General features: G+C 46.7%; 1 protein-coding gene across 1 annotated transcript in view; it reads left to right on the top strand.

Annotated features, from left to right (window-relative positions):
- Positions 1 to 10,607: 10,607 nt before the first annotated feature.
- Positions 10,608 to 22,908, top strand: part of LOC147098198 (uncharacterized) — a 101,022-nt gene continuing 88,721 nt past the window's right edge. The window contains exons 1-2 of the mRNA XM_085969965.1: positions 10,608 to 10,665; positions 15,326 to 15,470. Of these exons, the coding sequence (XP_085826091.1) occupies positions 10,608 to 10,665; positions 15,326 to 15,470 (203 nt within the window). The remainder of the gene's footprint in view (positions 10,666 to 15,325; positions 15,471 to 22,908) is intronic.

Here is a 22,908-nt window from a genome sequence, read left to right on the forward strand (position 1 = left end):
GAATTATTGATCGATATTATATTTAAGTATTTTAATAGATCTTTAATATTTGCATTATTGATCAATACTATTTATTAAGGATTTACAATAGATCATTACTATTTGCATTATTGATCGATACTGTTTATTAAGGATTTGTGTTAGCTCTTTAATATTTGCATCATTGATTAATATTATTTGTTGAGGGTTTGTAATAGATCTTCAATATTTCCATTATTGATTGATATTATTTATTATGGATTTGTAACTGATCTTTAATATTTTTATTACTGAATGATATAATTTATTATGACTTTGTAATACATCTTTAATATTTGCATTATTGATCGATATTTTTTTTTAAGCATTTTAATAGATCTTTAATATTTGCATTGTTGGTTAATGTGATTTATTAAGGAATTGCAATAGATCTTGAATATTTACATTATTAGTCGATATTTATTACGTATTTGTAATAGATCTTGAATATTTGCATTATTGATCGATACTATTTTTTAAGGATTTGCAATAGATCTTTAATATTTGCATTATTGATCGATACTGTGTATTTGGGATTTGTAATAGATCTTTAATATTTGAATTATTGATCGACATTTTTTATTAAGGATTTGTGTTAGATCTTTAATCTTTGCATTATTTATTGATAATATTTATTATGGGTTTGTAATAGATCTTTAATATTTGCATTATTGATTGATATTATTTATCATGGATTTGTAATTGATTTTTAATATTTGCATTATTAATTAATGTTATTTATTGAGGATTTGCAATAGATCTTAAATATTACATTATTGATTGATGTCTTTTAAAATCCCAACTGTCCAGCCTCTGGCCCTTCTTTCACCATGACATTGCGGCAGCTACCGATATGCTGAACCACATGCTCACCACAACCTTTGATGCCCTAGTCCCTATTAAAACAATTACGCTCACTCACCCTTGGAGTTCCCCCTGGTACATCTCTCATAATATTTATTATGGTTTTGTAATAGATCCTTAATATTGCATTCTTGATTAATGATATTTATTAAGGGTTTGTAATCGATCTTTCATATTTGCATTATTGATTGATATTTATCATGGATTTTTAATAGATCTTTAATATTTGCATTATTGGTTAATAGATCTACAATATATTCATTATTGATTGATACTATTTATTATGGATTTGTAATTGATCTATAATATTTGCATTATTGGTCGATATTTATTAAGTATTTGCAATAGATCATTAATATTTGAATTATTGATTGATATTATTTATTAAGGATTTTTGTTAGATCTTTAATATTTGCATTATTGATTAATGTAATTTAATGGATTTGTAATACATCTTTAATATTCGCATTAATGATATTATTCATCATGGATTTGCAATAGATCATCAATAGTTGCATTAATGGTATTATTTATCAAGGATATGGAATAGACCTTTAATATTTGCATTGTTTATTGAAAATATTTATTATGTGTTTGTAGTAGACCTTTATTATTTGCAGTATTGATATTTGTATCATGGATTTTCACTGGATCATTAATATTTGCATTATTGATTGATATTATTTATCATGGATTTGTAATTGATCTGTAATATTTGCATTATTTATTGAAATAATTTATTATTAATGTGTAATACATCTTTAATATTTGCATTATTGATCGATACTATTTATTAAGCATTTGTAATAGATCTTTAATATTTGCATTTTGGTGAATGATATTTATTAAGGATTTGCAATAGATCATTTATATTTACATTATTGGGCAAAATTTATTAAGTATTTGTAATAGATCTTTAATATTTGCATTATTGATTGATACTGTTTATTAAGGATTTGCAATAGATGTTTAATATTTGCATTATGGATCAATACTGTTTATTAAGGATTTGCAATAGATCTTTCATATTGGCATTATTGATCGATATTATTTATTAAGGATTTGTGTTAGATCTTTAATATTTGCATTATTGATTGATGTCATTTATTAAGGATTTGTAATAGATCTTTAATATTTTCCTTATTGATTGATATTACTTATTATGGAATTTGTAAAAAAAATCTTTAATATTTGCATTTATATTATTTATCATGGAATTGCAATAGATCATTAATATTTGCATTAATTATATTATTTATCAAGGATTCATAATAGATCTTAATTACTTGCATTATTGTTTGATAATATTTATTATGGGTTTGTAATATATCTTTAATAATTGTTTTATTTATTGATATAATTTATTATGGATTTGTAATAGATCTTTAATACTTATGTTATTGATTGATATTAGTTATTCTCCTCCTTCCTTGGCTCTATTTTCACCGCAAGAGAATTGAGAAATGTTTCACTGTATTAAATGCGCTGAAATCATTGCTCTTTTTTATAGAAATATTTACATACTTCTTTCCAATATTTAGCCAGATGTATTTTTTAAATTTAATACTGAATATTATGTATTTGTACATATAACTTATCATTTACATTTATATTTTTGTTTAAATTTCCCATTGTCATTTGTTTTTTTTCTTTATCTTAAAATTTATATTACATATTCACGAGTCCGGTCCCAGCAGGAGAATTGTGTCCAATTCTGGGCAACACATTTTAGGAAGGGCGTGAAGGCATTGGAGAGGGTGCAGAAGAGATGTACTGAACTGGTTCCAGGGATGAGGGATTACAGTTACGTGGGTAGACTGGAGAAAGTCGGGTTGTTATTATCCTTACAGCAGAGAAGGTTAAGAGGAGATTTGACAGAGCTTTTCAAAATAATGAAGAATTTAAATTGAGAAAATGAAGAGAAACTGTTTCCACTGGCTGAAGGGTCGATAAAAAGAGGGCACAGAATTAATGTGATTGGGAAAATAACCAAAGGTGACTTGAGATAAAGCTTTTTTACACAACGAGTGGTTAGGATTGGAAAAGCACTGCCTGATTGGGTGGTGGAAACAGATTCAGTAGTAGCCTGCAAAAGGGAATTGGATGGATAATTGAAGGAGAAAAATTGCTGGGATATGGGGAAAGATTGCAGCTATCTGGAATGATATTCGAGAGAGCTGGTGCAGAATTGTTGGGCTGAATGGATTCCTTCAGTGCTGTAATATTCTATGATTGTATGATATTCATAGATGCAGTAATAGTATCAGAATATTTATCATAAAAATTGTATATGTTATTAAAATACCTTAGATAATCAGTTTGCAAGTTATTTATATATTCAGTTTTAATTTATTAATTGTACATATCTATAAATAATTATATAGTTTTATCAATAATAAAGTGCAAGAGCAAGTTATTTTAATCTAATTGTACCCCACGGCTGAGAGTCCCCCTGATATCCATCACGGAGCATCGAATGTCCCTCACCATCTGCACTCATTGTTCCCATGGGGATTGAGCTACCCCATGATATCTCTCGCTGACCATCGAGTGTCCCTCACCATCTGCACTCAACGTCCACCTGGAGACAGAGATACCCTGTTATGTTCATAAATAAATAGACGTTTTCATTATGAACAGCTAGCTTGAGCTAGTCATTTATTCAGCCATGTGGACTGGTGTACAGGCATCCATCTTGACTACTGCCTTGTGGCTAGCTCCCTACTAAACATACAGCTCCACCTAGTGTACCATTCTAAAATGACATGTTACTGATCATTACATCCCCCTTCCTTAGAGGTTAAATAAAATCAATATCAGTCAATATCAATCAATCATAACGACATAAACATCTTCACAACAGTCAACACATTTTCAAAGCTTTACTTTATGAACTCTAAGCTTTTCATTCTTTTATTATACTTTTCTTTGTACTCAAAGTTTAAGTCTATCAGGCTTTTTTAATTCATGTGTGAATCCTCTCAGCACAGGTAAGTCTGATGTGTTTTCATGAGAGCCTGTATGTGTGTTTGTGTTAGATTGTTCTGGTGGTGAGTGACAAGATTCAGTTGCGGCATTTTCATCGATTTGCTCTTGGATAGTTGCTTGTGTTTTCAGGAGGGAACGACGGTTCCTCCTGAGAATCTGTCCTTCCTCAGTTCTAACAGTGTATCACCTTGGTCCTACTTCCTCAAGAACTGTAGCTTTCCTGTGCCATGCATCTGGATCCTCAATCCTGACAACATCATCCCTTGTCAATGGTTTCAGAGTTTTGGATGACTTGTCATAGTGTGATTTCTGTTTCAGCATTAACAGTTGAAGTCTCTGTCTCAGTTCCTTACTCTGCGTTTCTTTTGCACAGCAGGGTAGCGTGGTGCGCAACATGCGACCCATTAGGAGTTCAGCAGGTGAAGAGCCACAGTCTAAAGGGGAGGCTCGGTAGCTCAGCAGGGCGAGATAAGGATCAGACTTGCTTTCTGTTGCTTTCTTCAGTAGCTGTTTGAGAACTTGAACACCTTTCTCTGCCTTACCAGTCGACTGAGCATACAGAGGACTGGATGTGATGTGCTGAAAGTCATAATGTGCTGCAAACTTTTGCCACTCCTTACAGTTGAAGCACGGACCATTGTTGCTAACGGCAATCCTAGGAATTCCATGTCTGGCGAAGATGGATTTAACATGCATTATGACACTGCTTGCTGTGGTGCTTGAGAGCAGCGCCATCTCAGGATAGTTAGAATAGTAGTCAATCACTATTAGATAGTCTTTACCATTCAAATGAAAAAGATCCATACCAACCTTTTGCCATGGTGCTGTTGGTATGTCAGCTACTATCATTGGTTCCTTTGCTTGTTTGTTTTGGTGTTTCTGACATGTCTCACATTTGCCTATCATGTTATCAATGTCCTTGTTTATGCCAGGCCAATAAACAGTGTCTCTTGCTCTCCTTTTGCATTTTTCAATTCCGAGGTGTCCTTCATGAATCCTTTTGAGCATGTCTCGACGTAGAGCCTGTGGAATGACTATTCTGTTCTGTTTTAGTAATAGTCCACTTGCGACACTCAACTCTGACCTGATGTGAAAGTACTTTGGACAGGAACCTTTTGGCCTACCATGATGAATGTTCTCTATTTCTGTTTGTAACACTGTGGCCTAGAAATTCAGTGCCCTTAGCGCCGATTTTGCGGCGCTAGAGGGCCTAGCGCTGCAATTGGCGCCGGCGCCTAAATTGCCTGGGGCCCTTCCGCCGCGGTAGACCGGTAGCGCTGCGCCGGCACCGATGACGTCATCGGTGTGCGCAGCGTCCCGGTTGCCATGGTAACCCGCCCGAACTGGGAAATTGACTTGCGGCCGCCTCGCCCGTGGCAGCTGCAAGCAACGTTCTGGCAGAGGTGCCTTGCACAAGTTTGCGCCGGCGCATTAAAGGCCCCGCGGCGGCCGGCCGCTTTCCCGCCGCCCGCCTGGCCGCAGCTCCCTCCCCGGACTTCCCCCCCCCCCCCGGAACAGAAGCAAGCCCGGCACTTGTCCGAGGTGCCGGGCTCATTTTTAATAAGATTATCGCGGGCCGCGGCCGGGTGCAGGCAGGTCCTCCTTAAGGGAAGGAGGAGGCCTGCACTTCCCGAACCTGCCGCACCGCAGCGGGCGCCGCAGCGCCGGAATAGCGCCGAAATTCAGCGCATAGCGCCAGTTTTCAGGCGCTAACAGCTTTCAGCAGCGCCGGCAGCCGTTTGGGCGCAGAAGTAGTGAATTTTTGGCCCGACCAGCGCGACTTAGCTCCGGCACTAACTTCCGGCGCTAAAGCCGTTGCTGCGCCAAAACCCAATTTCTAGGCCTGTATCTTTTACTGTTTCTTCTGCTATTTGCTTTGATTTTGTGTCTGACACGGGCAGCACAGCAGTGACCATACTCACATGAACATCCACGTCTTCCTCAGTAGAGCTCACATGACTCATTGTGGGTGCTCGGGATAGTGCATCTGCTAACACTATGTGTTTGCCTGGTGTGTAGATCAGTTCAAAGTCATATCTTTGCAGCTTCATCATGAGTCATTGAATCCTTGGAGACATCTCATTCAGGTTTTTTTTATGATGGCAACCAGTGGGCAGTGGTCTGTCTCAACTGTGAAGGTGGGAAGTCCATAAATGTAGCCATGGCACTTTTCTAGTCCAACTACCAAGCCTAGACATTCCTTTTCAATCTGGGCGTATCGACACTCAGAGTCAGTCATAGACCTGGAGGCATAGGCAACAGGCTTCCAATATTCACCCACTGCTTGTAGCAAGACCGCGCCTAGGCCATCTTTTGATGCATCCGTTGACACTTTGATTCTCTTTGTTGGGTCAAAGAAGGTGAGTACAGGTGTGGTTGTCAGCACTGTTTTGAGGTTCATCCACTCTTGTTCATGTTTTTCTGTCCATGCAAACTCATTTGTTTTATGTAGCAGGTCTCGCAGACAGGCTGTCTTGGCTGATAAGTTAGGAATGAACTTTCCAATGAAGTTTATCATCCCCATGATGCGTAGCACTCCTTTTTTGTCAGTGGGTCGGGGCATGTTGAGTATGGTGTTTACTTTTTCCATAACTGGCTCTATTTCTTACCAGATAGATTATCTCCTAGGAAAGTGACTTCCTGGGCGTCAAACTGACACTTGGCTTTGTTGAGCTTCAGTCCATTCCGGCGTATGCTCTGTAGCACTATAATTAGTCTACCATTGTGTCTTTCAGTGTGGAGCCCCAGATGATGATGTCATCAACATAGACCCGAACTCCTTCCAGACCTTCAATTATGTGTTCCATCACTCTATGAAAGATTTCAGATGCAGATATTATCCCGAAAGGCATTCTGAGGAAACAATACCTGCCAAATGGTGTGTTGAAGGTACTGTAGGAATCAATCTTTCCCTAACTGAAGCACTGAAATTGAGTCAGTTCAATAATTCAACTGAATTTAATCAAACAAGTGAACAAAACAAAAACATGCAGGAGCAACAGCAAACAGGTCTTTTCAGCAGCTTGTTACATGAGGTCTGGGCTTAGAACCTCCCACTCTCTGACATCATGACTTCATCACGTTTCCCGCCATTTGGGGCATCCGTCATCACGTTGTTTCAGGGCTTTTGCAGAAAGCTTATTTACACTCAGCCAACAAACACAAATGCTGTAGCATTGGGTTAAAGACAGTTATGCATTTGTACAGAAGATCATTGGTGGTTTTGCCACAGTAAGTATTTGGTGCTCTCTTCATCCAGTTTTAGTTGCCAAAATCCTTGTGAGGCATCGAGCTTTGTAAAGTATCTGGCACCTAACATTTCACTGGTGATTTCTTCTCGCTTGGGAATCTGGTAGTGTTCACATTTTATGTTTGCATTTAAGTCCTTTGGATCCATGCATACTCTTAGATCATTGTTCTTTTTCTTTACTCATACCATGGAGTTAACCCAGTCTGTTGGCTCTTCGACTTTCCTGATGACTCCTAGGCCTAGAAATTGAGTTTTGGCGCAGCCAGGGCTTTAGCGCCGGAAGTTAGTGCCGGAGCTAAGTCGCGCTGGTCGGGCCCAAAATTCGATAGTTCTGCGCCCAAACGGCTGCCGGCGCTGCTGAGAGCTGTTTGCGCCTGAAAACTGGCGCAACGCGCTGAATTTCGGCGCTATTCCGGCGCTGCGGCGCCCGCTGCGGTGCGGCAGGTTCGGGAAGTGCAGGCCTCCTCCTTCCCTTAAGGAGGAGCTGCCTGCACCAGGCCGCGGCCCGCGAAAATCTTTTTAAAAATGTGCCCGGCACCTCGGACAAGTGCCGGGCTTGCTTCTGTTCCGGGGGGGGGGGGGAAGTCCGGGGAGGGAGCTGCGGCCAGGCGGCCGGCGGGAAAGCGGCCGGCCGCCGCGGGGCCTTTAATGCGCCGGCGCAAAGTCATGTAAGACTCTGTTGCCAGAGTCTTAGTTGCGGCTGCCACGGGCGAGGCGGCCGCAACTGAATTTCGGCGCTGGGGCCCGTCGGCATGGCAACCGGGACGCTGCGCACACCGATGACGTCATCGGTGCCGGCGCAGCGCTACCGGTCTACTGCGGCGGAAGGGCCCCAGGCAATTTCGGCGCCGGCGCCAATTGCAGCGCTAGGCCCTCTAGCGCCGCAAAATTGGCGCTAATGGCACTGAATTTCTAGGCCCTAGTGTTGTCATTCTGTCCAGTTCTTTTTTGAGCCAGTCACGCAGGGGTGCTGGAAATCTCCGTGGAGCATGTACCACTGGCTGAGCATGCTCCTTTAGCTGGATCTTGTAAGTGAATGGTAGAACTTCAAATCCTTTGAACACATCCTGGAAATTACTCACTACAGAATCCACTGAGTCATCTGGTCTGCTTATGGCACAGTTTATATGGTAGACTCTCTTGACCAGTTCTAAGTCCTCACAAGCTTTGTCACCTTGTAGTGTATCAAGTCCTTCAGCCACAACAGAAAACATGAGATGATGCACTTTGTCTTTGACTGTCACTTTAAGTGTGCATACACCTAAGCTATCTATTTTCTGTCCATTATAGTTCTTCAGTGGTGCTGACTTTTTCTGTATTTTGGGCTTTTCTTTCATATTTTTAATGTCACTCATACTGATTAAGTTTGCTTTTGCCCCAGTGTCTAGTTTCAATGTGACTAATGCTCCATTTACCTGCAGTGGCATCATCCAGTTATCCTCTTTTACTGCATTAACTTTATGTTCAGCATTGTCCATTCCTGAGGGCTGCACATTTTCTGTATCCTTTTCGATATTGTCACATGACACCATTCCTACACAAAATGTCTCACTTAAATCAGTGTCCTCTATCACATTGACTTATTGCCCTTTCTTTGTTTTTACTTTTGAAAAGCATTATTTGGCAAAGTGATTCTTTCCATTACATTTTGTGCACATTTTTCCAAATGTTGGGCATTGTCTTGACTGGTGTTTGTAACCACAGCGTTTACAATTAAAAATTCCATCCTCCGATTGCTTTGCATTTCTGTTCTGCCCATGTTCCTTCCCTTTGTAGGACACAGCACCAACAGCAGCACAGTCACTCATTACAGTCGCATCATTATTAATTTCACTGAAAGTCTTTGCGTGCTGTTGAGCTAGCTCACTGGCATGGCATATTTTCACAGCATTCTCCAATGTTAGTTCGTTTTCTCTAACAAACGTTCCCTGACCTTTTTATCATGAATACCAAACACAATCTGGTCACAAATCATGGATGATTTCAGCTCAGAGAAATTACATGTCTGTGCTTTCAGTTCAGTCACAAAGCTATCAAAAGTCTCATTTTGCTGCTGTGTCCGTGAATGGAACATGTACCTCTCATAGGTCTCCTTCTTTTTGGGAGAACAATGTGTATCAAACTTCTTTAGCACATCGTCCATTTTTTCTCTGTCCTCCTCTTGATCAAATACAAATGTATTAAATACCTCTATCGCCTGCAGGCCTGCAACCGTGAGCAGCAACACTATTTTCCTTGCATCTGGCATCGTACCAAACTCGATGGCAGCAATATAGAGTTCAAATTGTTGTTTGAAAGTCCGCCAATTGCAGTCGACATTCCCCGTGAGTTTCAAACCCTCCGGTGGCTTCAAATTCTCCATGTCGCATTTCACAATATTCAGCAGATATTACCAATCCTGGTACTGTAGGAATCGATCTATCCCTAACTGAAGCACTGAAGTCAAGTCAGTTCAATAATTCAACTGAATTTAATCAAACAAGTGAACAAAACAAAAATATGCAGGAGCAACAGCAAACAGGACTTTTCAGCAGCTTGTTACATGAGGTCTGGGCTTAGAACCTCCCACTCGCTGACGTCATGACGTCATCACATTTCCCACCATTCGGGGCATCAAGTGACCAACGTGATGACGTCATCACATTGTTTCATGGCTTTTGCAGAAAGCTTATTTACACTCAGCCAACAAACACAGATGCTGTAGCATTGGGTTAATGACAGTTATGCATTTGTACAGAAGATCATTGGTGGTTTTGCCACATGCGCCCCCCCAGAAGTGTCTTTAGTCGCAAAGGTCAATCGCAGAGGAGGTCGGACAATCCTGTCGGAGCGACTCCGATATTCCCGGAGAGGAGTGGATGGTGCAGGAGATGAGCTAGGTTGCGGGGCCAATGGACCAGGCGTGGCGCTCGCGGGCGGTCGGCCATGATGTGGCAGCTGCGCTGCCTCGACTGGCTGCTCGAGATCCAGGTGTGCAGCCTTGAGGCGGTCCACAGAAATGTGGTCAGGTTTACCTCCGACGTCCACTAGAAAACTCTTGGTGCCCACCTGCAGTACTCGGAAAGGGCCTGTGTATGGAGGCATGAGAGGACTACGGTGGGCATCCTATCGGATGAAAACAAATTTAGCCCTCATAAGCTCCAGCGGAACATGTGACGTGGGCAGTCCGGGCCGGATAGAGTGCGCTGCGGCCCGGTGAGCATCCAGTTGTTCAGCTGCTGACCACGGACGCGTCGGTGATGGAAGAAAGTCGCCGGGCACCCTGAGCAGCTGGCCATAAACTAGTTCAGCGGCCGATGCCTGCAGGTCCTCTTTAGGCGCTGTGCGCAACCCGAGCATCACCCATGGCAGCTTATCCACCCATGCGGTCCCTTGGAGGGTGGCCCGGACCGACGCCTTCAAATAGCGGTGAAAGCGTTCGCATAACCCATTGGCCTGCGGATGGTAAGCCGTGGTCCGATGGAGCTTGGTGCCCAAACCTGAAGCCATGGCATTCCACAAAGCAGACGAAAACTGCGGCCTGCGGTCTGACGAAATGTCCGATGGTACGCCGAAACGAGCAACCCAGGATGAAAGAAAAGCTCGGGCGACATCTGCGGAGGTGGTGGACATTAAAGGAATGGCCTCCGGCCACCTGGTGGTACGGTCGATGATTGTCAGAAGATGCGTAAACCCATGTGACGGCGGTAGTGGGCCCACGAGGTCGACATGAACGTGCTTGAATCGCCGCTCCGGTACCTCGAAAACGGCGACAGGAGCTTTGACGTGGCGCTGTACCTTCGCCCTCTGGCGCACAACACAGGTCTTGGCCCAGTCGCGCACATCTTTTCTCATTCCCCTCCAGACGAATTTGGACGTTACAATTTCTGTGAAGCCCGCACGCCTGGGTGTGCAAGTCCGTGAACTACATCGAATACTTTCCTGCGCCAGGACAACGGAACGATCGGTCGTGTGTCTCCCGAGGAGACATCGTAGAGCAAGGAGTTGCCGGCCGAATGGAAAGGCACATCTGCTGGCTGCAGGCAGGACAAATCAGAGCTGAAAGCTTGCGTTTCTGGGTCAGTCGCTTTGTCAGCTGCCATGAGCGAATAATCGAGCCCCAGTTGGACGGCCTGGACGGTCGCACGTGAAAGGCAGTCGGCAACCATGTTGCCTTTCCCAGCCATGTGCTGGATGTCGGTGGTAAACTCAGAAATGAAGGTGAGTTGTCATTGCTGCCGGGCTGACCATGGCTCAGTCGTCTTGGCCATGGCAAATGTCAGGGGCTTGTGATCAACAAACGCATTGAATTGGCGTCCTTCCAATATAAAACAAAGTGGCCGATGGCCAGGAACAATGCCAACAGCTCCCGGTCGAACGTGCTGTGGCTACATTCGTTACTACGCAGCTGGCGACTAAAAAAACACCAGCGGTTGCCATGTCCCATTGACCCATTGCTCTTGCATGGTGCCGACGGCGTAGTCCGACGCACCTGTCGTGAGCGCGATGCTGGTGCCAGGCAGCGGGTGCGCCAACATCGTCGCATTGGCGAGGGCCTCCTTCGTGTCCCCAAAAGCGCAGTCCATCTCCGGCGTCCAAGACACAGTTTCTTTCCCCAGCTTCCCTCGGATTGCCTCGTAGAGCGGCCGCATGAGCTGTGCGGCCCGGGGGAGAAATCGATGGTAAAAATTTACCATGCCGAGGAATTCTTGGAGCGCTTTGACGGATTGTGGCCGTGGAAACGCAGCGATGGCTGCCACTTTCGCCCGGAGTGGCAGTGCCCCTTCTGCCATGATGCGGTGGCCCAGAAAATCAATCTGCCTCAGTCCGAATTGACACTCGTGTGGATTAATTATTAGGCCATGCTCCTGGAGGCAGTGCAAAAGGATGCGCAGGTGTCGTAGATGCTCCTCTTTTGAAGTGCTGGCGACGAGGATGTCATCAAGGTACACGTAAAGGAATTTGAGGTCCCGTAGCACCGAATCCATGAGGCGTTGGAACGCCTGCGCCGCAATTTTGAGACCGAAAGGCATTCATAAGAATTCGAAACGTCCAAATGGGGTAATGACCGCCGTCTACTGGACGTCCTGGGGGTGGACGGGCACCTGGTGGTACCCCCGGACGAGGTCGATCTTGGAAAAAAATGAATTGCCTGCTAAATGTGCGGAAAAATCCTGGATGTACGGTATCGGGTACCGGTCCGGAGTCGTGACCTCATTGAGGCGCTGATAATCGTCGTAGGGCCGCCACCCACTGCCTGGCTTTGGCACGATATGCAGCGGAGACGCCCAGGGACTATCGGACCGGCGAATGATGCTCAACCACTCCATGGTCGCGAATTCCGCCTTCGCGGCCTCGAGTTTACTGGCCTCCAAACGTCGACCGTGGGCTTAAATCGGGGGGCCGGTCATCGCGATGTGGTGCTCAACACCACGTTTGGCGGTCGTCGCCGAGAAGGTGGGTCGAGTGAGCTCCGGAAATTCCTTGAGCAGGCGGGTGAAGTTGTCGGGTGTCGACTCAGTGCAAGCGAGCGCGGGGGCCGCGCCTGAGCCCCAAATACAGGGGATAGGGGCCCATGAGTCGGCGTGAATCAGGCGGCGATTACGTACGTCGACCAGTAGGTTATTAGCACAGAAAAACTCAGCGGCAAGGATTGCTAGTGGTATTTTGGCGGTTATAAACTCCCAGTGGAAGAGTTGCCCGCCGAGACACAACTGGATTCATCGCATCCCAAATGTATGGATAGCGCTGCCATTGGTGGCCTGTAGTGGAGTACCACGCCTCCCGGACCCGATGTCGAGGGGTGAAGCAGGGAGGATGCTGCACTGGGCGCCCGTGTCGCACAAGAACCGTCGGCCTGAAATGGAGTCGGTGATATACAACAATTTCCCAGAATCACCAACCATCATTGTGGACGTGAACCCGACCTCGGTGTCGTTCTTCCGTTCTCGCGCACGGTTTTGCTGCTTTCTCGGTGCCGGTGGCACGAAACGACATGGAGGTCGGCAGTATCTGGCTTTCGGTCCAAACCGGGCGTGGTAGTAACAGAGGCCGGTCTGTGGAGGTGCCGAGGCAGGGTTCCTCGAGGTGGGATGCTTCAAAGTGGCACAGTACTGTTGCATCACCGCGTGAATGGTGTCAGCTTCGGCCGCGAGCGCTACGCTGTCCGTAGCCTCTGACCTGGCGAGGGCTGCTTATACCTGCTCAGGGAGCTGGCTCAGGAACAGTTCCCGAAATAGAAAACACTGTGGCTCAGACCCGAGGGGTGTGAGCATTTGGCTCATCAACTCGAAAGGCTTAGCGTCGCCTAACCCGGGGAGTGTGAGCAAACGTTGTGCGCGCTCCGCTTTCGTGAGATCGAATATTTGCATAAGGCGCGCCTTAACCGTTTCATACTTGTCATCCACGGGCGGGTTCTCCAGCAGGCTGAGGATTCAGGAAGCCATCGAGCTGTCCAGTGCGGAGACCATGTAAAGGTAACGGGTCTGATCCAGCACGATGTTCCAAAGTTGCAACTGAGGCTCCGCTTGCACGAACCAGGAGGCTGCCTGTCGTTCCCAAAATTGAGGGAGCTTCAAACTCGCTGCATTCACATCCATCGTGTTCTCGAACTTTCCTCCGCGAAAATCATCCGCGAAGCTTCAGGGTCACCAATGTAGGACTGAAGTCGAGTCAGTTCAATAATTCAACTGAATTTAATCAAACAAGTGAACAAAACAAAAACATGCAGGAGCAACAGCAAACAGGTCTTTTCAGCAGCTTGTTACACGAGGTCTGGGCTTAGAACCTCCCACTCTCTGACGTCAAGACGTCATCACGTTTCCCGCCGTTCGGGGCATCGCGTGACCAATGTGATGACGTCATCACGTTGTTTCAGGGCTTTTGCAGAAAGCTTACTTACACTCAGCCAACAAACACAGATGCTGTAACATTGGGTTAAAGACAGTTATGCATTTGTACAGAAGATCATTTGTGGTTTTGCCACAGTACCATGTTATGTTCATAAATAAATAGACGTTTTCATTATGAACAGCTAGCTTGAGCTAGTCAATTATTCAGCCATGTGGACTAGTGTACAGGCATCCATCTTGACTACTGCCTTGTGGGTAGCCCCCTACTAAACATACAGCTCCACCTAGTGTACCATTCTAGAATGACACGTTACTGATCATTACAATACCCCATGATATATCTCATTGAGCATCGAGTGTCCCTCACCATCTGCACTCAGTTTTCACATGGGACTGAGACACCCCATGATATCTCTCACTGACCATTGAGAGTCCCTCACCATCTGCACTCAGTGTTCACCTGGGGACTGAGATACCCCTTGATATCTCTCATTTACCATTGAGAGTCCCTCACCATCTGCACTCAGTGTTCACCTGGGGACTGAGATACCCCTTGATATCTCTCATTTACCATTGAGAGTCCCTCACCATCTGCACTCAGTGTTCTCCTGGGGACTGAGATACCCCTTCATATCTCTCATTTACCATTGAGAGTCCCTCACCATCTGCACTCAGTGTTCACCTGGGGACTGAGATACCCCTTGATATCTCTCATTTACCATTGAGAGTCCCTCACCATCTGCACTCAGTGTTTTCCTGGGGACTGAGATACCCAATGATATCTCTCACTGACCATTGAGTGTCCCTCACCATCTGCCCTCTGTTCACCAGCCCAGTCTGCAGGTGCAGTTGGAGTGTCCACAGTTTCGGAGATGCCCACGGGAACTGCAGCCTGAAACTTACCCTGGCACACAGCGTTCTGTAGCTGGGAGATAATAGTTAATGCAAATTAGAGAGATCAGTCTGCGAGGAGGGAGGGAGAGTGCGAGAGTGAACCGGACATCCCGTGTCTCTGTGTTAATAGAATTAAAACTGAGCCCAACTTTCAGGGACACTGAATGAAGCCTGGTAAACAGAATCGCTAAATTCCAGCAAAAATGTGCAAGTTTTCTACTGGGATGAAGTGAATCTGGGGTATTGCTGCTTTCTGTTACCTGGGAGGTAAGGTTTAATCCACAATAGGGAGGACGGTCTGTGAACAGTGAGCTCGAGCGGAGACTGGGCTGGGAGAGAGATGGAAACCTGGTTTAGAGAAAGATGCAAATTTCCATCTTTCATTTGGGGGATATTCAACGAGGGTGCCTCGGGGTGTACAAGCCACTGTGTAACATTAACTGTACTTTATATTAACATTAAACATCTTTCGGTCACTCAGTCACAGACTCGGCACTCACTGACCCGTGTGAAAATCACACCGTCCTGGACCAGCCCTGGAGGAGCACGGATTGTATTGAGACTGAGTGCACCGGCCAGTGGGAGTGTGATATGACACTTGTTCAAGGATGGTACAGATTTAAAAGGTAAATTGTGGGGGAAATTACAGATAAACTAGTCGCTAAGCGAGGAGTAAATATACAAAACAGAACAAAGTGTGAGAATAGGAATGGAAAATGCAGAGAGATTGGGATCATCAGTCAGGGCAATGGGGCACGGAGTTCATACAGGGGAAGGGGAACAACCGGGCTCTGCACAGAGAAACAGGGAGAATAAAGGGAGACAACTGGGATAGAACGGAATATAGAACGGAGACAGAGAGTAAAGGGAGAAAACCAGGATAAAGAGGAATATAGATCGGGGACAGAGAGTAAAGGGAGATACCCGGGATAGAGGGGAATATAGAATGGGGACAGAGAGTAAAGGGAGATACCCGGGATAGAGGGGAATATAGAATGGGGACAGAGAGTAAAGGGTGATACCCAGGATAGAGGGGAATATAGAACGGGGACAGAGAGTAAAGGGAGATACCCGGGATAGAGGGGAATATAGAATGGGGACAGAGAGTAAAGGGAGATACCCGGGATAGAGGGGAATATAGAACGGGGACAGAGAGTAAAGGGAGATACCCGGGATAGAGGGGAACATAGAACGGGGACAGAGAGTAAAGGGAGATACCCGGGATAGAGGGGAATATAGAATGGGGACAGAGAGTAAAGGGAGATACCCGGGATAGAGGGGAATATAGAATGGGGACAGAGAGTAAAGGGAGATACCCGGGATAGAGGGGAATATAGAACAGGGACAGAGAGTAAAGGGAGATACCCGGGATAGAGGGGAATATAGAACGGAGACAGAGAGTAAAGGGAGATACCCGGGATAGAGGGGAATATAGAATGGGGACAGAGAGTAAAGGGAGAAAACCAGGATAAAGGGGAATATAGATCGGGGACAGAGAGTAAAGGGAGATACCCGGGATAGAGGTGAATATAGAATGGGGACTGGGAGTAAAGGGAGATACCCGGGATAGAGGGGAATATAGAACGGGGACAGAGAGTAAAGGGAGATACCCGGGATAGAGGGGAATATAGAATGGGGACAGAGAGTAAAGGGAGATACCTGGGATAGAGGGGAATATAGAATGGGGACAGAGAGTAAAGGGAGATACCTGGGATAGAGGGGAATATAGAATGGGGACTGGGAGTAAGACTGTTTAAAATTAATATTGTTTAAAAGTAATATTGTATGTACCCAACAAATGTCAAATCGATTGACACCTACGGAATGTTGGAAAACTGTACCTTTTTGCTATGTAAGCTTTGGCAATATGGTTCTCTGTAAACTTTCATGCCAATAAAGCATTTGAATTGGAATTGGAATTGGAGTAAAGGGAGATACCCGGGATAGAGGGGAATATAGAATGGAGACAGAGAGTAAAGGGAGATACCCGGGATAGAGGGGAATATAGAACGGGGACAGAGAGTAAAGGGAGATACCCGGGATAGAGGGGAATATAGAATGGGGACAGAGAGTAAAGGGAGATACCCGGGATAGAGGGAAATACTGAAAGGGGTCAGAGAGTTAAAGGAGATGCCTGGGATAGACGGGAATATAGAACGGGAACAGAGAGTAAAGGCAGGTGCCCGGGATAGAGGGGAATATAGAACGGGGACAGAGAGTAAAGGGAGATACCCGGGATAGAGGGGAATATAGAACGGGGAGTGACTGTAAGGAGAGATACCTGTGATACCCGGGATAGAGGGGAATATAGAACGGGAACAGAGAATCAAGGGAGATACCCTGGATAGAGGGGAATACAGAATGGGGACGGAGAGTAAAGAGAGATACCCTGGATAGGGAAGAATATAGAACGTGTACAGAGAGCAATGGGAGATACCCGGGATATCGAGGGGGCTATAGAACGGGGGCAGAGAATAAAGGATGGGCCCCCGTTTACGGTAGTCTCTGCCGGACGCAGTCTTTCACTGAATCATAGAATGGTTACAGCACTGAAGAAGGCCAATCGGCCCGCCGAGCCCGTGCCAGCTCACTGTAGTGGCTCCTCAGTTAGTCCCGCTCCCCCACCCTTCCCCCGTAGCCCTGTAATTTTTGTTCCTTCAGGTACTTATTCAAATTCAACTACGTTCTGAACCCTGTGATTGAGTCTGCCTCCAACACGCTTTCAGGCATTGTATTCCAGATTCTAACCACTCGCTGAGCAAAAATAATTTCCCTCACGTCACCTTTGGTCCTTCTGCCAAGCACATTCAATCTGTGTCCTCTGGTTCTTGACCCTTCAGCCAATGGGAACAGTTTCTCTCATTCTATTCTGTCGAGACCCCTCACGATTTTGAACACCTCTATCAAATCCCCTCTCAATCTTCTCTGCTCTAAGGAGAACAATCCCAGCTTCACCAGTCTATCCACGTAACTGAAGTCCCTCATCGCTGGAATCATTCTTGTCAATTTTTTCTGCACCCTCTCTGAGGCCTTCACATCCTTCCTAATGTGCGGTGCCCACAATGGGGCACAATACTCCAGTAGAGGCCGAACCAGTGGTTTATACAGGCTCATCATAATTTCCACGCTTTTGTACTCAATTCCTCTATTTATGAAACCCAGGATCCTGTAAGCGTTTTTAAAGGCCCTGCCACTTCAATGATTTGTGTACATACACCACAAGGTCTCTCTGTTCATGAACCCGTTTTATATTGTACCCTCTAGTTTATATTTTATCGCCTCATTCTTTCTACCAAAATGTATATCTTCGCACATTTCTGCAATACATTTCATCTGCCACGTGTCCGCCCATTCCACCAGCCTGTCTATGTCCTCTTGAAGTCTGTCACTATCCTCCTCACTGTTCACTACACTTCCAAGTTTTGTATCATGTGCAAATTTTGAAATTTTGCCCTAGACACCCACATTCCAGTCATTTATATACATCAAGAAAAGCACTGGTCATAGAACTGACCCCTGGTGAACACCACTGTATACCTTCATCCAGTCCAAAAATGAAGTGTTTACCACTACACTAATTTCATACCCATGCTGCCACTGTCCCATTTATTCCATGGGCTTCAACTTTTCTGGCAAGCCTATTAAGTGGCACTATGTCGAATAACTTTTGGAAATCCATGTACACCATGCCAACTGCATTGCCCTCATCAAGCCTTCATCAGAAAACTCTCTCAAGTTGGTTAAACTTGATTTGCCTTTAACAAATCCGCGCTGGATTTCCTTATTTAATCAACAGTTGTCCAAGTGACTGTTAATTGTGTCCCTGATTATTGATTCTAAAATCTTCCTCGCTACAGAGGTTAAACTGACAGTCCTGCAGTTGCTGGGCTTAGCTATACAAATTTTTTGAACAATGGTGTTGTAGGAATGGCTAGATTCCTAACTAAAGGACTGAGGTCGAGTCAGTCTATCAAACAAACGATGTTTAATACCAATCAACAGAGTTTAAAACGAAAACACAGGAGAACTACATTACAGGTCTGTACTCTTTGCTGGCTCCACAAGGACTGGCTAAGGCGGCTCCCCAGCCTGACGTCATGACATCATCACGTTTTCCCACCGCTGGAGGATCACGTGATCAACGTGATGATGTCATCGCGTTTGGTCTCATTCTTAAAGGGACCGCGCTATGTACATGCAATGATATGAACAAAGATACAGATTCATTCTGTAGCTAATAATTTGTTAAAGATAATTATGTACATTAGATCAGAGTCCCCCTGGTGGCTCCGCCACATGCACCCCCCCAGAATTGTCTTTAACAGTAAAAGTCAATCGACTAGGAGGTCTGACAAGCCTGTCAGAGTGACTCCTGTATTCTTGGAGTGGACGTTGTTGAACAGCTGGCGGGCTGGCGGATGGAAGCCTTCAGTCTGGCATGGATGCAGCGGGAGGTCGACCACATCGTGGTGGCTGTGCGGTCTCTACTGGCCGTTCGATGTCCAGGTGTGCCGGTTTGAGACAGTCAATGGATATGTGGTCGGGTTTACCACCGATGTCTAGAGAAACTATTGTCGCCTGTCTCCAGTACTGTGTAAGGGGCCTTGAGCGGATCCCTATGAGCATCATGACGAATTAATACAAATTCAGCATTCTTTAGCTCCGCTGGTACATGTGAAGATGGAAGGCCATGATGCGAAGTTGGGATAGGTGCAAAAGCCCTTGCTGTTTCCCGGTGGTTGCTGAGTTGTTCGGCTGCGGACCACGGCTCAGTTGGAAGCGGCAGGAAATCTCCCGGTACGCAGAGTGGCTGGCCGTACACGAACTCCACGACGGGCGATTGCAGGTATTCTTTGGGTGCCATGCGGAGACCCAACATGACCCACGGAAGCTTATCCACCCATCCGGTGCCTTGGAGGCTGGCCCTCAGCGATGCCTTTAACGATCTGTGGAAACGTTCACACAAACCGTTTGCTTGCGAGTGATAGGCCATGGTGCGGTGAGGCTTGGTGCCGAGATCTTGGGCCACAGCGTTCCAGAGCTCGGAAGAGAACTGTGGACCGCGGTCTGAAGAAATGTCCGCCGGAACGCCGGAACGCCGAAACGTGTGACCCACGAGGAGAGGAATGCTCTGGCGACATTGGCGGACGTAGTAGACGCCAGAGGAACTGCCTCTGGCCATCTAGTAGTACGATCGACCATGGTGAGGTTGTGTGTGAACCACTGCGACGGTGGAAGTGGCCCGATGAGGTCCACGTTGACATGGTCGAATCGACGTTCTGGTACTGCGAACGTGGCCAATGCGGCCTTAACGTGATGGTGCACCTTAGACTTTTGACAGACGACGCAGGTGTTAGCCCAGTCGCGAATATCCTTACGCATTCCTCTCCAGACGAACTTAGCCGACATTAATTTTTGAGATGACTTCATGCCAGGATGCAAAAGCCCATGTATGGCGTCGAAAACTTTGCAGCGCCAGGCGACTGGAACGATCGGGCAGGGATCTCCCATGGAGACATCGCAGAGTAATGAGGTGCCTGCAGCGTGGAATTGCACATCGGTCGGTTGGAGGCTAGAGGTGTTGTTGCGATACGCCTGTGTTTCAGGGTCGGATGACTAATCGGTAGCCATGAGGGCATAATCGATGCCCAGCTGGATCGCCCGTACGGTCACGCGAGAAAGGCAATCCGCTACCAAGTTGTCCTTGCCAGCTATGTGTTGGACGTCTGTCGTGAATTCTGAAATGAAAGTTAGCTGTCGCTGCTGTCGAGCCGACCATGGTTCGGCGGTCTTGGCCATGGCGAAGGTCAGTGGTTTGTGATCTACAAATGCAGTGAAGGGACGTCCTTCTTACAAAAAACGGAAATGGCGGATAGCCAGGAACAGCGGCAGCAACTCCCGGTTGAAAGTGCTGTATTTGCATTAGTTGCGCCGGAGTTGGCGGCTGAAAAATGCCAATGGTTGCCACATCCCGTTGACCCACTGTTCCTGCACAGCTCCTATGGCATAGTCAGAAGCGTCAGTGGTAAGGGCGATGGTGGCACCTGGCAGAGGGTGCGCCATCATAGTTGCATTGGCTAGAGCGGTTTTTGTGTTGTCGAAAGCGTTGTCCATTTCGACCGTCCAGGCTATTGTATCCTTTCCGGCCTTGCCTTTGAGGGCCTTGCAGGGGGGCTGCATGAGTCGTGCTGCCTTGGGCACAAAGCGGTGGTAGAAATTCACCATGCCCAGGAATTCTTGAAGAGCCTTGGTGGACTGCGGCCTTGGGAATGCCGTAATTGCTTTGACCTTTGACTGCAGCGGAATTGCGTCCTCCGAAGTAATGCGGTGTCCCAAGAAGTCAATCTGTTGTAGGCCGAACTGAAATTTGGCCGGGTTGATTATGAGGCCATGTTGGCTGAGGCGCCGAAAGAGGGTGCGGAGATGGCAGATGTGTTCTTCTTTGGTAGAGCTGGCTATCAGGATGTCGTCAAGGTAGAAAAATAAAAAGGGAAGATCCCGCAGGACCGAGTCCATTAGTCATTGAAAAGCCTGTGCGGCATTCTTGAGCCAAATGGCATCCGTAGAAACTCGAACAGTCCAAAGGGAGTGATGACTGCAGTTTTCTGGACGTCCTGCGGGTGTACGGGAACTTGGTGATAGCCACGGACGAGGTCGACCTTGGAGAAGATTGAGTTTCCCGCCAAATGGGCGGAGAATTCCTCTATATGCGGGATCGGGTACCGATCGGGAGTAGTGGCATCATTAAGGCGTCGGTAGTCCCCGCATGGCCGCCAGCCACCGCCGGGCTTCGGGACGATGTGGAGAGGCGAGGACCAGGGACTATTCGACCGGTGAATAATCCCCAGCCGTTCCATCGTGGCAAACTCTGCCTTCGCAGCCGCGAGCTTGTCGGGTTCCAGGCGCCAAGCTCGTGCGTAAACCATAGTAATGTGGTGTTCGCCACCATGCTTAGTGGCCGAGGAGGAGAAAGTGGGCTTGGTCAGCTCCGGGAATTCACCCAATAGGCGAGTGAACTCGTCCGGCGAGGGCAACGCACAGGAGACAGTGTGCGATGTTGCGGAACTGTGGAAGCAAGGGATGGAGTGGAAGGTGGCCGCGTTGATCAATCGACGATTTCTTACATCCACCAAGAAGCTGTTGGTGCATAAGAAATCCGCGCCGAGGATGGCTTGCGAAACCTTGGCTGTAACAAATTCCCACCTAAACCGTTGTCCGCCGAAGCACACCTGGGCCCGTCGTTTGCCAAAGGAACAAATGGCCCCGCCATTAGCTGCCACGAGGGAGGGGCCGTGCATCCCAAACTGAATATCGAGTGCTGAGGCAGGAAGGATGCTACACTGCGCCCCGGTGTCGCATTAAAAGCGCCGGCCTAAGAGGGAATCTGTAATGTAGAGGAGCTTCCCGGAATTTCCAATCGCCATCGCGGCCACGGAACGTCCCTCAGAATCGGTCCTCCTTTTCTGGAGTTGCTGCTGGTGTTGATGTCGGTTTTTTTTATTAGGCGCGAAACTGCAGGGAGGGCGCCGAAACGGGCGTGGTAAAAAAACAAGCCAGGGGATGGAGGCGTCGGGGCGGCGTTCGCTGGGGAGGGATGCCTCGTGGTGGCGCAGGTTTGCTGCGTGACCGCATAAATCGTATCTGCTTCTGCAGCAAGTGCTGCGCAATCTGTGGCTTCTGATCTGGCGAGGGCAGCCTTAACCTGCTCGGGTAGTTGACTCAGGAATAACTCCCGAAAGAGGAAACATTGTGGTTCTGAGCCAAGGAGCATGAGCATCTGGCTCATTAACTCAGATGGCTTGGAATCGCCAAGCCCGGGCAAAGCGAGTAGCCGGCGGGCACGCTCCGCCTTCGTGAGCCCAAAGACCTGTATTAACAGTGCTTTGAGAGTATTATACTTGCTGTCAACCGGGGGGTTTTCCAGCAGGCTGATGATCCATGAGGCCGTGGAGCTGTTGGGTGCGGAGGCCACGTAAAGGTAACGGGTCTGATCCGCAACGATGTTTCGGAGATCGAATTGTGCTTCTGCTTGGATGAACCAGGAGGCCGCCTGTTGTTCCCAAA

This window comes from Somniosus microcephalus, chromosome 29 (genome assembly GCF_052327205.1).
Source record: "Somniosus microcephalus isolate GS21.2 chromosome 29, FLI_Smic_1.0, whole genome shotgun sequence".
Lineage (NCBI taxonomy): Eukaryota > Metazoa > Chordata > Chondrichthyes > Squaliformes > Somniosidae > Somniosus > Somniosus microcephalus.